We start from the raw sequence: 12,426 nt of genomic DNA, 5'->3' as shown, positions 1-12,426 counted from the left end.
GTTCTGCCTCCTACTATTGCACACTTATCTTTCTTTCATCTTTCTTATTTACGCCTTACAGGGTGTAACCCCAACCTGTGCCCCAAAAAACAACTCGTCTGTGCACTCGGCTTCCAGCTGACTGTGGAATTTGGACTTTGCTGTGCTAGACTCATCTGTGGTAAGTTGCAATCTTCTACTTTACGTTATAAAACAGCCACTGTACACAGGCAATTGGGATGGTGGTGGAGTCAGTGAAAACTGCTTGTTCAAGAGAAATTAGCTATTAATCCGGGTTAGCACACATGTTCCTAAACTGTGTAACCCTTAAGTGTGTGTAAATGCCACTGTATAACCCCATTAGTTTAATCATTTGCAAAATGGTAACGAACATTGTGCATGATGGCGAACTTATAACGCACCCCAGATTTTCGCTTGTTTCTTCGTTTTATTCTTAATTTGTAAGTGTTGCATATAGACAATATTAACATAAAGGGATATTAATAATGTACAGGTGTTACAGATAAACAACATAAACGTTCACAAAAATCATAAAAAGCAACATAACACAGGAACCAATGCAAATTTACAACATCCGTGGGTTCTAAGGGTATATGAAAATATTACATATATAGATCTTCCAAGGAAAAAAATGAATAATATGGCTAGGTCATTTAGTAGGCAACCTAGAAACAAATGACCCTTTCTCTCACTTTTAAAAACTGACAAATTTGTGCACAGCCCTCAATTATTTCAGGTGTTTCAATTTGGTGGTGTCCAAGTTGTCTTAATGTTGCCTGGCATTTTTGTTGGCTTGGGTTTTAACTTTGTGAGAGTGGCAGCTCACTGATGAGGTATCCTATACTGCAACATCCCAGGAGTTGCCTACTTCTTAATTGTTAGAAATGGGGTCTTTGGTTGACAGTCAGGTTACCCCCTGTTCAAGCAAGGACCCTCACTCTAGTCAGGGTAAAAAAAAATCACCCTCAGCTAACCACTGCTTACCCCCTTTGTAGCTTGGCAGAGCAGTAGGCTTAACTTCATAGTGCTAGGTGTAAAGTATTTGTACCAACACACACAGTAACTTAATGAAAACACTACAAAATGACACAACACCAGGTTAGAAAAATAGGAAATATTTATCTAAACAAAACAAGACCAAAACAACAAAAATCCAACATACACAAGTCAAGTTATGAATTTTTTAAGATTAAACTCAAAAATAGCGCTTAGAAACAAAAACACTTCGATAAGGTGTTAACACGGCGTCGTGACGGAGTCGTTCCCAACAAGCCGACACCAGGGGCGCTGGACATGGAGTCGCGTGGACCCCCAAGTACAGTACCTTTGCGCGAAGTCGGGGATCGCGGCGTCTGTGCAAACCGTTGAATCCGCACACTTCGAGCGACGTCGGTCACGACATGGTGCGGTGACTTCCACGGAGTCGTGGACTTCAGCGAGGCTGCAGCGGCGTCGGGCCTGCGAAGAGCGTCGCGTTCCAGCGAAGGTCACGGCGTCAGGTGCGGGCGGTGTCACCGGATTCAGCAGCAGCGTCGATCCGAAGTCGTCTGAAGTCGATTTCCTTGGATTTCTACCAGCTTTCTTTTCAAGGGCCCAGGGACTGGATAGGGCACCACTTGTCAGAGCAGGAGTCTCTCCAGAGACTCCAGGTGCTGGCAGAGAGAAGTCTTTCGTGTCCCTGGGACTTCAAACAACAGGAGGCAAGCTCTAAATCAAGCCCTTGGAGATTTCTTCACAAGATGGAAGGCACACAAAGTCCAGTCTTTGCCCTCTTACTCTGGCAGAAGCAGCACTGCAGGAAAGCTCCACAAAGCACAGTCACAGGCAGGACAGCACTTCTTCCTCAGCTATTCAGCTCTTCTCCAGGCAGATGTTCCTCTTGGTTCCAGAAGTGTGTCTAAAGTCTGTGGTTTTGGGTGCCCTTCTTATACCCAGTTTCTCCTTTGAAGTAGGCCTACTTCAAAGTAAAGTCTCTTTGGAATGTGAAATCCTGCCTTGCCCAGGCCATGCCCCAGACACTCACCAGGGGGTTGGAGACTGCATTGTGTGAGGGCAGGCACAGCCCTTTCAGGTGCGAGTGACCACTCCTCCCCTCCCTCCTAGCACAGATGGCTCATCAGGATATGCAGGCTATACCCCAGCTCCCTTTGTGCCACTGTCTAGTGTGAAGTGCAACTAGCCCAACTGTCAAACTGACCCAGACAGGGAATCCACAAACAGGCAGAGTCACAGAAATGGTATAAGCAAGAAAATGCTCACTTTCTAAAAGTGGCATTTTCAAGCGCACAATTTTAAATCAATTTTACTAAAAGATGTATTTTTAAATTGTGAGCTTAGCGACCCCAAACTCCAAATGTCCATCCGCTCCCAAAGGGAATCTACACTTTAATCAGATTTAAAGGTAGCCCCCATGTTAACCTATGAGTGGGGCAGGCCTTGCAACAGTGAAAAACGAATTTAGCAATATTTCACTGTCAGGACATATAAAACACATTACTATATGTCCTACCTTAACCATACACACAACCCTGCCCTTGGGGCTACCTAGGGCCTACCTTAGGGGTGTCTGACATGTAAGAAAAGGGAAGGTTTAGGCCTGGCAAGTGGGTACACTTGCCAAGTCGAATTTACAGGTAAAACTGCACACACAGACATTGCAATGACAAGTCTGAGTCATGACTACAGAGCTACTTATGTGGGTGGCGTAACCAGTGCTGCAGGCCCGCTAGTAGCATTTGATTTACAGGCCCTGGCACCTCTAGTGCACTTTACTAGGGACTTACTGGTAAATCAAATATGCCAATCACGTCTAAACCAATCACATACACATTTTGTGAAGGAGCACTTGCACTTTAGCACTGGTTAGCAATGGTAAAGTGCCCAGAGTAACAAAAACAGCACAACCAGAGTCCAGCACACATCAACAACCTGGGGAACAGAGGCAAAAAGTTAAGGGACCATGCCAAGGATGAAAAGTCTAACATTAATCATCCGAGATAACAGTGAGAGAGAGTTTAGTAGAAAGGTGGGAAAAATATTTCGGAACGTCTAAGGTAAAGGAAGAGCGCCTCTGACTTGTATTAGGCAAACAAAGTATGCACTTAGCTAATCTACATATCAATGGACCTTTATAAGTTCAGATCTTCTCAAAGTGGCTGCTGCAGTAGGCGGACACAGTGTAACTGAGGTGTTCTTTTGAATTTCAATGAGACGTATGAATAGGGTGGTGACATTTTCAAGCACCAAAATTCGGATCCTAAAATTGCTTTCATGTCAAATGCAAATATTTTTTTTCTGGGCTGGAAAATATATAGGGGCTGTTTTCTGCGTGTTGGGAGATGATGATGAAGGAGAACTAGCATAATTGTAAACAGCCATGTTCAGTGTTCCAGGACTAAAATTACTAACATTCTAGGACAGGTGTTTGAAAAAAATACAACCCTTGAAAACAAATGTTGATCTGTACATCTATTTTTTGCAAGACAGTGTTTCGTTGAAAGAACTGTGCACCATGACGATGCTGGTACATGGTGGCAAGCTTCACCGATAACTGAATTGAGTCTCATGTTCTTGCTTGACATTTCAATCCAAGATTTTCCACTCCGACTCTTGTACCTCACTGTAAAACCTAGATGTGAGGCTCCTGGACTATTAGTGGGGTCAATTTCATTTGTTAGTTTACTCTGCCCCATACGCTGCCCAAGCTAGCAAACAGCTTCTACTGCCCACTGATCAAGGAAGTTGTGTTCGGAAAGGGTACTGTAGGAGTGTCTGATAAGAAATAAAACGATGCTGCAACATAACATGAATTGATTTTAAACAATGCAGAAAGAGATATATGAAAGTTTACCTCCGTATTGTAAATTATTTTGTGCAATTCAGAAATCAGTAAATCTCCTAAATAATTGATATGACTTTGCAAAGTAGAACTAATAGAACAGGCTTTGAAAAATCAAATAGGTCTGGCTTTAATGTGCTAACACATACATACATATAAAGACATTCAGAAATGTTGTTTGCATTGGAACTCCCTCTTGCGCTAACAAGAAAAATATAGTAAGTTTTTAAAGATATCACAGTTTGCTGCTAGTTTTAAAGAGCCTAAATTCGCGGAAGCCATATAGACCCATTAATGGTGGTATATGGTAATTGTGACTTAGCCATCACAGTGACCATATTGTCTTACCTCATATCCATTGCAAAGAACTACAAAGACTCGTGTCTATAGACATCAATGACACTAATTATTGATGCATACATTGGCTATTAACTGTAAAAGCATATAGAGTTAATTACAGTGCACATCTACTGCATCATAACATACTTTCTGTGGCATACCCTCGGACATTTCCAAACTTTCCAAAAATATGCGATCAAAAAAGTATGTTTTTTTCTAGATTCTAAACTGTCAGTTAACAAGGTGATGACATCACAGTGATTGACTTCACACAACTCTAGATCTTATAATGAGATTGCAGCAAATCCCATCACCTCACATCAAGGTCAGAAGAAACGAGATAGTGGATTTTGACTGAGAAGACATCATGAGATAGAAATGTCATGACTGTTAACTAAAGTGGATAGCCTGAACATCACTGACATGTATCTTCACCAGTACACGTACGAATAAAGGCAGCTACCTATGCACAGCACGACACTTTCGTCCCCCCAAAACAGAAACTCACCCATTAGTTAAGAACTTGCAATAATAAACATCCAGACCTATTGACTTCGTTAATTTGTCTTTTTGCATTGCCACATGTGGTCTTTACATTCCAGTGACCCAGTAATGGATTACAAGTTAATAGCATTTTACTGAGCTGCGTTTACGATCAAATGACAATAGTTTCAATTAATTTTACCAGACAAAAAAGGCAGAGGTCTTTGCTGAAAGCTTCGTAAACCATCGAAAGTTCCATATACTGCTGCCCCTAACCAATGCAATCCTGAGAAATGTATTTTGCTACATTTTATGACGTTTGTGAATTCTAGGGGAAGAAATGTATTTGCCTTAATTGGAGAGGTACGCGCATTCCGTGGATAAAATAAAACAAAACATACTATTTTCAAAGGTAAAGTGTTGTTTATGTAGTAGAACACACAAATACAACCTTTGGCTTCAGTCTAACCACGAAGGTGCAATACTATGAAGTGTCCGTTACTCTGAGGCGGGCAACTCTAAAACCCCACCATCTCTCGAGTGGTTACTAGTTGCATGACGTACACAAATGAGAACATTGTAGAACTGCGCAGTCCCGCTTGTTAGTGACTGGAACTGTGAGTAAGAACCTTGCAGGTAATCATGGGACTGCAAAAGCAGTGCTTTAAAAAATAATAAAAACGAATCGGAACTCCGCAAGTGAAATGTAAACTTTATTTGTCAAAGTATCACCGAAATGTAACAAACATTGGCAAAGTCAATGGGTCTGACCTTGGCAAGCTGGCCAACAGTTATTTTTTTTTTTAGTGCAAGCATATGCCACAAAAATGAAAATAAATGAACACACCTGTCACATGCTTCTACTAAAAATGTGAAACTAAAAGAAAATACATATGCACTGGTGTCATTTTACTAGTGATGGCCAGATCTAAAAGGTACAGGCCAGCGTTACACTCAGGGGATTATGCATCAGCTCTCTGGGCTAAAGTAACTGACAGTAAAGATAAGGGAACAACAGAAGGATTCTGTGGACACCGCAGCTCTTAGCATTTCTACCTCCCTAAGGTTACTTGCTGCAAGGGAGCTAGAGAGAAAGAGATAAGAAAGAAAGAAGGGAGAGAAGGAAGGACAGACACGATGGATAGGGCGAAATAGAGAATTAGTGCAAGAAGAGGAAGGTAGTGTACTGGTCTGAACATTCTAGCTAGGGCTACTTTTGGTTCCCTACTCCAGTTTTGGGAGCATCGTCGCCTGAAACTGCCCAAAAGCCAAAATCCGAGACACTAGAGATAGCCACCTCTTTGAAGCATATGACTGCAGACACGTGGGCCACACAAGATTCATCACATTTCATTTTCATGTAGAACTAAAGGAAAGAAGGCGTCTTTTTATTCCATCATTAGTTACCAGAGAAACCTATTTTGTTTAAACACAATAGAAACCAATGTAGCACGTTTCATAATATGTGGACACATTTTAAAAACATGCATATCTTGACATACTAATATTATTATTGTAAAGAAAACTATGCAGTATTTGTACTTTGTCAATGGCACGCTTTCATGATACTGACTACTAGAAAAATAACCAATAGAAGCCACAAGCACGAAAGAAGAACTGACTGCATACGGGACTGAATAGCAGAGTCGAAATAGGTAAGAAACACTGCAGAGACCATAGCTCACCAAGGCGAGTAGACTGGCAGGCTTCTTGAAATGCGATATGTTCACATTGTCCAGCACTACAAAGCAAAAAACACATCAATATGGAACACTTATTTTAGTTCAACAGGGGAAATCTCAGGCAGTGGCACATGAGCTATTCTCAAGGGTTGGCACCACAGGGGCTCGACTAGCCCTCTCAGCCTGACTAGGGAGTGTCAGGAGAGCAGATTCACGCTGAGAAAGACTTTCTGAATCTTGAGTTTTGTGATTGACCTCTAGTGTAATCATTGAGAGTCTATTCTACCAAACAGGCTTCAGCGGCCCAAAGTTGGAAAGGTCTTAACAGATCCTGGCTGAGATAGTTAGTGGTAGTGGCACCACGATGCAGTGTTTCAGTAGCTCGTGGGCAGCTAGGTCAAGTGTTTTTGTAGGTAGAGTCACCTCAGACCCTGTGGTTGAAAATCTAGAAGTAAGTCCCCCACCTCTATAGTGGGTAAAGGAACAGCAGATTTAGTGGGCTGGCATCCTATCAATTTATAACATAACTCATTTTCTGCTAAACTCGAAATGACTCTTTTAATCACCTGTGATGGTGATTACAATCCTTGCTTGTTTGAATCAAAATACATATATTCATGTCACGTCAATATATACACAATTTGATGACATCCCAAAGTGGTGTCTGAAGTGAATATTACTCTGCAGAATCATAACCACTTCATTTCTTTTAGAGTAAAATATGTTTCACAGATCCATAGCCATCCTGGAAAGCAGGCATGATGAAATGATGTATTCAGTTCAGGGCAGTGATTGGGCATTGATTATGTTATGCAATTATTCTAATCATGAGTATAAGGAATCGAAGTTTATAAGTCACTCATGTCAGAAATAAACTCTTAGCATTTGCCTGACACTATTACAGCTACACCAGTGGAAGTTCTAGTTTGGGAAACAGGGAGGTCTTAAGGTTAGTGACGTCTCAGATGTATGGAAGAACAGCAGTGTGAGATAAAAAGGCCCTATCTTCAGGCCTGTCGTTTGCAAGTAAGAGAAAATTCGAAGGGGAAAGTCTATGAGGAGCTTCAAGATGGCCTGTGCTATTCTGATAGTCACCATGTCCCTGGTTTATGAACCTTCATTCGAAGCCTTTTAAAAGGCCTACTAGTGAATGCAAACATCTCTACCTCTTTGTGAACACCTAGCACCACAATGATACACTATATACCTTTAAGTGTGTATATAGTAGGGAACATACCATTGAGACATTTGATTTGCACCCATACTCATCCAAGGAACCTAAAGTGACAAAGACACAAATTATTGTTCTATTAGGCAAGCAGGAATCCATCAAATATCAGAGATCAACAAGAAGTGTGGGGTATTGGAAAAAATAATGTTAACATTTCAAAGTTAATATGCAACAGTCAAATGCAAGAAAATGAATATAAGAATTGGGCAGTATTTTGAACATAAAAAAAATTGATGTAGTTCTGAAGTCATAGGATGCCTACACAAATATGTTTTAATACATATCCAGTAATTGTATTTTTAATCATGGTCCACCCATTTATTATAGACCATCAAGAATAAAAATTGATTGGTTTATCTTCATTAAGTTTATTATTCTCAAATTGAGGTCAAATAACCTTCACCGCTAGCCCGACACATGTTTTTCGGCACCCAACTTTTTTAAGGCTCACAAAGAAATCTAAATTTTTGAGAGCTACAAAATATAAATCTTTCAATAAAATGTAAACATATACTTGTATAATCCTTCAAATTATACATAATCAAATTCAGTGCATTGCTTCAAATATCAACTCCAAAATCCTTCAAATGATACATAATCAAATTCAGTGCATTGCTTCAAATATCAACTCCGTATATGCTTATTAATGCTCAAATTACATTACATTGACACATTATTTCATGTTATGAAATTGCTCAAAACTATCATGGTAGGTTTACATTGCAAGATCCACAAAAACATTACAAAAGCAACTGAGTACAGACAACAATGGAAAAACCCGTTAAGACCCATATAACAGTGAAAATTAATGAAAATAAATAGTCTAAGACGGAAGAGTGGAAAGCTATCGGTAGATACTGACACTTTCTAATACGCAGAACAATTATACTTCCAATGATAATTTTGCAATTCATTAACTATTGACAAACTATTGGAAGTGCTTCACAAATTTCATAGTTTCAAAATGAACTAGATAATCATAAATCAGTGTAGAGTCAGAGTTTAGTAACGTATCAATTAGGGTATTCAGGAGAAAAGAAGAAATAACATTCCTTGTGTGTGTGTGTGTGTGTGTGTGTGTGGCCTATTGCATTGGCTACTCAAAAACTGAAAGATTTTTGGAAAGAACATATAAGAGCAAGCAGAAATTGTAATTTGAAACATTCTATGACTTTACAATTCTGATTATTAGCCTTTGAACACATTCAATTAAATAAACTTGGGGGTAATATGGAATTTAATTCTGTATGCTTGGTTGTGATCTGATATGAGGGTGGAGATTTAGTAGAGCGTCTGGCAGCACTTCTTGCTTTTTTCCCAGTCTAGTCTTTCTGCTTTTCCCAGTCTTGTCTCTCTCTACAGTTACCACTGTTGGGTGCTGCTCAAGTAAATATCTCCCACCGGTAGCAGCATTCAAATATGGCTTGTGTATATTGACAACAAGGGAAAATTATCATCATTGTCATATATACTGGATCTTGAAGGAATCCACTTCTGAGCACTTGTAATTATTGTTATAATTGTTATTACTATTATTAATGTTAATATTATTGTTTTTATTGTTGTCTTTCTTTTGTGGTATTATTATGATTATTATTATTTCCGTACTGTATATTATATAATATAATAATAATAGTAGTTATTATTATTATTATTATTGCTGTTGTTGCTGTTGTTATTTTAGGGGGCAGGAAAGCTATAGCGAATGTGACATGGGTTTCCCAGTATACATCAGGATCATTCAAAACTCTAGAAAAAACAGAAAAAGGTTTACAATAAGTCTGTGTTCTGATTTAGTGAAAAACTGTTCTTTACGGTATCACCAAAAACATATTTTTCAGGTAGGAATGCAGGAAATTAGTTTGTGTCTTGCATGCATCTGTATTTCATTATTTTAATGCACAGTCTTGTAAATCAGTCTAAACAATATAACTTTCAATCCCAACAGTCCCAAAAGGAGTCTGTGTTCAGAACAATGTTGAATACAAGGTAAGAATCAACAAACACATTTTATGTTTCACTTTTGATCTAAAAGTTAGGGTATCTAAAAGGATTATGTTGCAGCTTCACCTAGATCCAAGATCCAAAGGAATGTAAAGCAAATTGGTAATAAACTGCTTTAAGTTTTATCCTTTTGTAGGGCTTTTATGTTTCATTATACTTGTTGAGGATTTGGTCCACATTCCAGGTTATGGAGGAGCATCTGAGAATAATCTAAGGTTATGGTCAGTGGGCAAGACGCAGACAGTATGCAGAAACACAGCTCCTGCACGTACCAATGTTGAACTTCTATGCATGAGTGTACTGCAAACAATTTCTCCTGTAAAAAGTTTGTTAATGTGGAAAACAGCCTTTGTCACGAAGGTGAAACAAGGAGAGGCCTTCATAGAGATGGATTTTTACGAAAATGCCTTTACAATGAAAGGCTTTTACAACAAATCTTTTTACATCGATTAGGCCTTTACCATGGATGCCTTTTACAACAAAAATCATGGTAAATGTACATATATTGTAGGTAAATAAACAGATTTTAAATATATATGTGTGTGGATATATATGTGCTAAATATATATATTAATATGTGTATGTGTATAATTTGTAGAATATATATCTTTTTAGGATGGGAATGGGTTTTTGGGTGGTAAGAACATTTTTAGGTTTTAGGGTGGGTATGGGTTTTTGGATGGTAAGGGAATTTTAGGTTCTAGTTAGGGTGGGTATGGTCTTTTGAGTGCTAAGGGCATTTTTATGGATTAGGGTGAGTATGGGCTTTTGGGTGGTAAGGGAATTTTCAGGGTTTAGGGTGGGTACGGGTTTTTGGGTGGTAAGGGAATTTTTTGGGGTTTAGGGTGGGTATGGTTTTTTTGGTGGTAAGTGAAGTTTTAGGTTTTCAGTTGGTTTTGGGGTTTTCAGTGGTTTGGGAATTTTAGGTTCTATGGTGGGTATAGGTTTTTGGGTAGTAAGGGGATTTTTAGGGTGGGTATGGGTTTTTGGGTGGTAAGAGAATCTTTTGGGTTTAGGATGGGTCTGGGTTTTTGGGTGGTAAGTAAATTTGTAGGGTTTAGGTTTGTTATAGGCTTTTAGGTATTAAGGGATTTTTTAGGATATAGGGTGTGTGGGTTTGGGTGGTAAGTGGATTATTAGGTTTTAGGGATGGCATGGTTTTTGGGTTGTAAGGACATTTTCACGTTTCAGGGTGGGTATAGGTTGGGTATTTACATTTAAGAATAGGTATAGGTTTTTGGGTGGTAAAGGAAGGTGTCGTTTTTAGGGTGGGTATTGGCTTTGGGTGGGAAGGGAATTTTAGGTTCTGCGGGGGTGTGGGTTTTTGGTGATAGGTGAGTTTTTAGGGTTTAGGGTGGGTATGAGTTTTTGGGTGGTAAGGGAAGGTTTAGGGTGGGTATGGGTTTTTGTAGTAAGGGAATTTGTAGGTTTTAGGGTGGGTTTTGGTTTTTGGGTGCTAAAGAAATTTTAGGTTCTAGGGTAGGTATGGGTGTGTGGATGGCAAGGGAATTTTTAGGGTTTAGAGTGGGTATGAGTTTTTTTGTAGTAAGGTAACTTTTAGGTTTTAGGATGGGTTTTGGTTTTTGAGTAGTAAGGAAAGTTTAGGTTCTAGGATGGGTAGGGGTTTTTGCATGATAAGGGAATGGGTGTGTATGAGTTTTTCAGTAGTATGGGATTTGTTTGGTGTTTATGGTGGGTATGGGTTTTTGTGTGGTATGTGAATTTTAGATTCTAGGGTGGGTATGGGTTTTTGGGTGGTAAGGGAATTTATAGGGTTTAGGGTGGATACAGGTTTTTGGGTGGTAAGGTGATTTTGAGGATTTAAGGTGGGTATGGGTTTTTGGGTCAAAGGGGAATACTTAGGGCTTAGGGTGGGCATACGTTTTTGGGTGGTAAGGGCATTTTTCAGGTTTAGGGTGGGTATGTTTTTTTGGATAGCAAGGGGATTTTTACAGTTAAGGATAGGTATGTGTTTTTGGGTGGTAAGGGAATTTGTAGGTTTTAGGGTGGTTATTGGCATTTGGGTGGGAAGGGAATTTTAGGTTCTACGGTGGCTGTGGGTTTTTGGGTGATAAGTGAATTTTTAGGGTTTAGGATGGGTATGGGTTTTTGGGAGATAAGGGAATTTTTATTGTTTAGGATGGGTAAAGGTTTGTGGGTGGTGAGGGAATTTTTAGGTTTCATGGTGGGTTTTGGTTTTTGGGTGGTAAGGACATTTTATGTTCGAAGGTTGGTATGGGTTTGTGGGTGGTAAGGACATTTTTACGGGTTAAGGTGGGTATGAGTTTTTGGGCGGTAAGGGAAGTTTTAGGGTTTTGGGTGGGTCTGGGTTTTTTGGTAGTAAGGGAATTTTTAGGTTTTAGAATGGGTATGGTTTTTGGGTGGTAATGAACTTTTAGGATCTAGGGTGGATAGGGTTTTTTGGGTGGTATGGGAATGTTTAGGGTCTAGGGTGGGTGTGAGTTTTCCAGTAGTAAGGGATTGTTTAGGGTTTAGGGTAGGTATGGGTTTTTGTGTGGTATGTGAATTTTAGGTTCTAGGGTGGATATAGGTTTTTAGGTTTTAAGAGAAGTTTTAGGATTTAGTTTTGGGTATGTATTTTGGGGTGGTGAGGGAATTGTGAGTGTTTAAGGTGGGCATGGGTTTTTGGGTGATTAAGGGAATTTTTAGGGTTTAGTGTGGGCATGGGTTTTTTGGTGGTAAGGGAATTTTTCAGGTTTAGGGTGAGTATGTGTTTTTGGATAGCAAGTGGATTTTTAGGTTTTAGTGTGGGCATGGGTTTTTAGGTGGTTGAGGACTTTTGACGTTTACGCATGGGTATGTGTTTCTGGGTGGTAAGGGACTTTTTA

At 39.5% G+C, this 12,426-nt stretch overlaps 1 protein-coding gene across 1 annotated transcript in view; it reads left to right on the top strand.

The window, feature by feature from the left end:
- The window catches only part of LOC138284410 (intestinal mucin-like protein), a 329,644-nt gene that overhangs the window by 174,056 nt on the left and 143,162 nt on the right, over positions 1-12,426 (top strand). The window contains exons 8-9 of the mRNA XM_069223147.1: positions 62-160; positions 9,522-9,562. Of these exons, the coding sequence (XP_069079248.1) occupies positions 62-160; positions 9,522-9,562 (140 nt within the window). The remainder of the gene's footprint in view (positions 1-61; positions 161-9,521; positions 9,563-12,426) is intronic.

The sequence above is a fragment of the Pleurodeles waltl genome, chromosome 3_1 (assembly GCF_031143425.1).
Source record: "Pleurodeles waltl isolate 20211129_DDA chromosome 3_1, aPleWal1.hap1.20221129, whole genome shotgun sequence".
NCBI classification, from domain to species: Eukaryota; Metazoa; Chordata; class Amphibia; order Caudata; family Salamandridae; genus Pleurodeles; species Pleurodeles waltl.
This window is presented reverse-complemented; position numbering and strand designations above follow the sequence as displayed.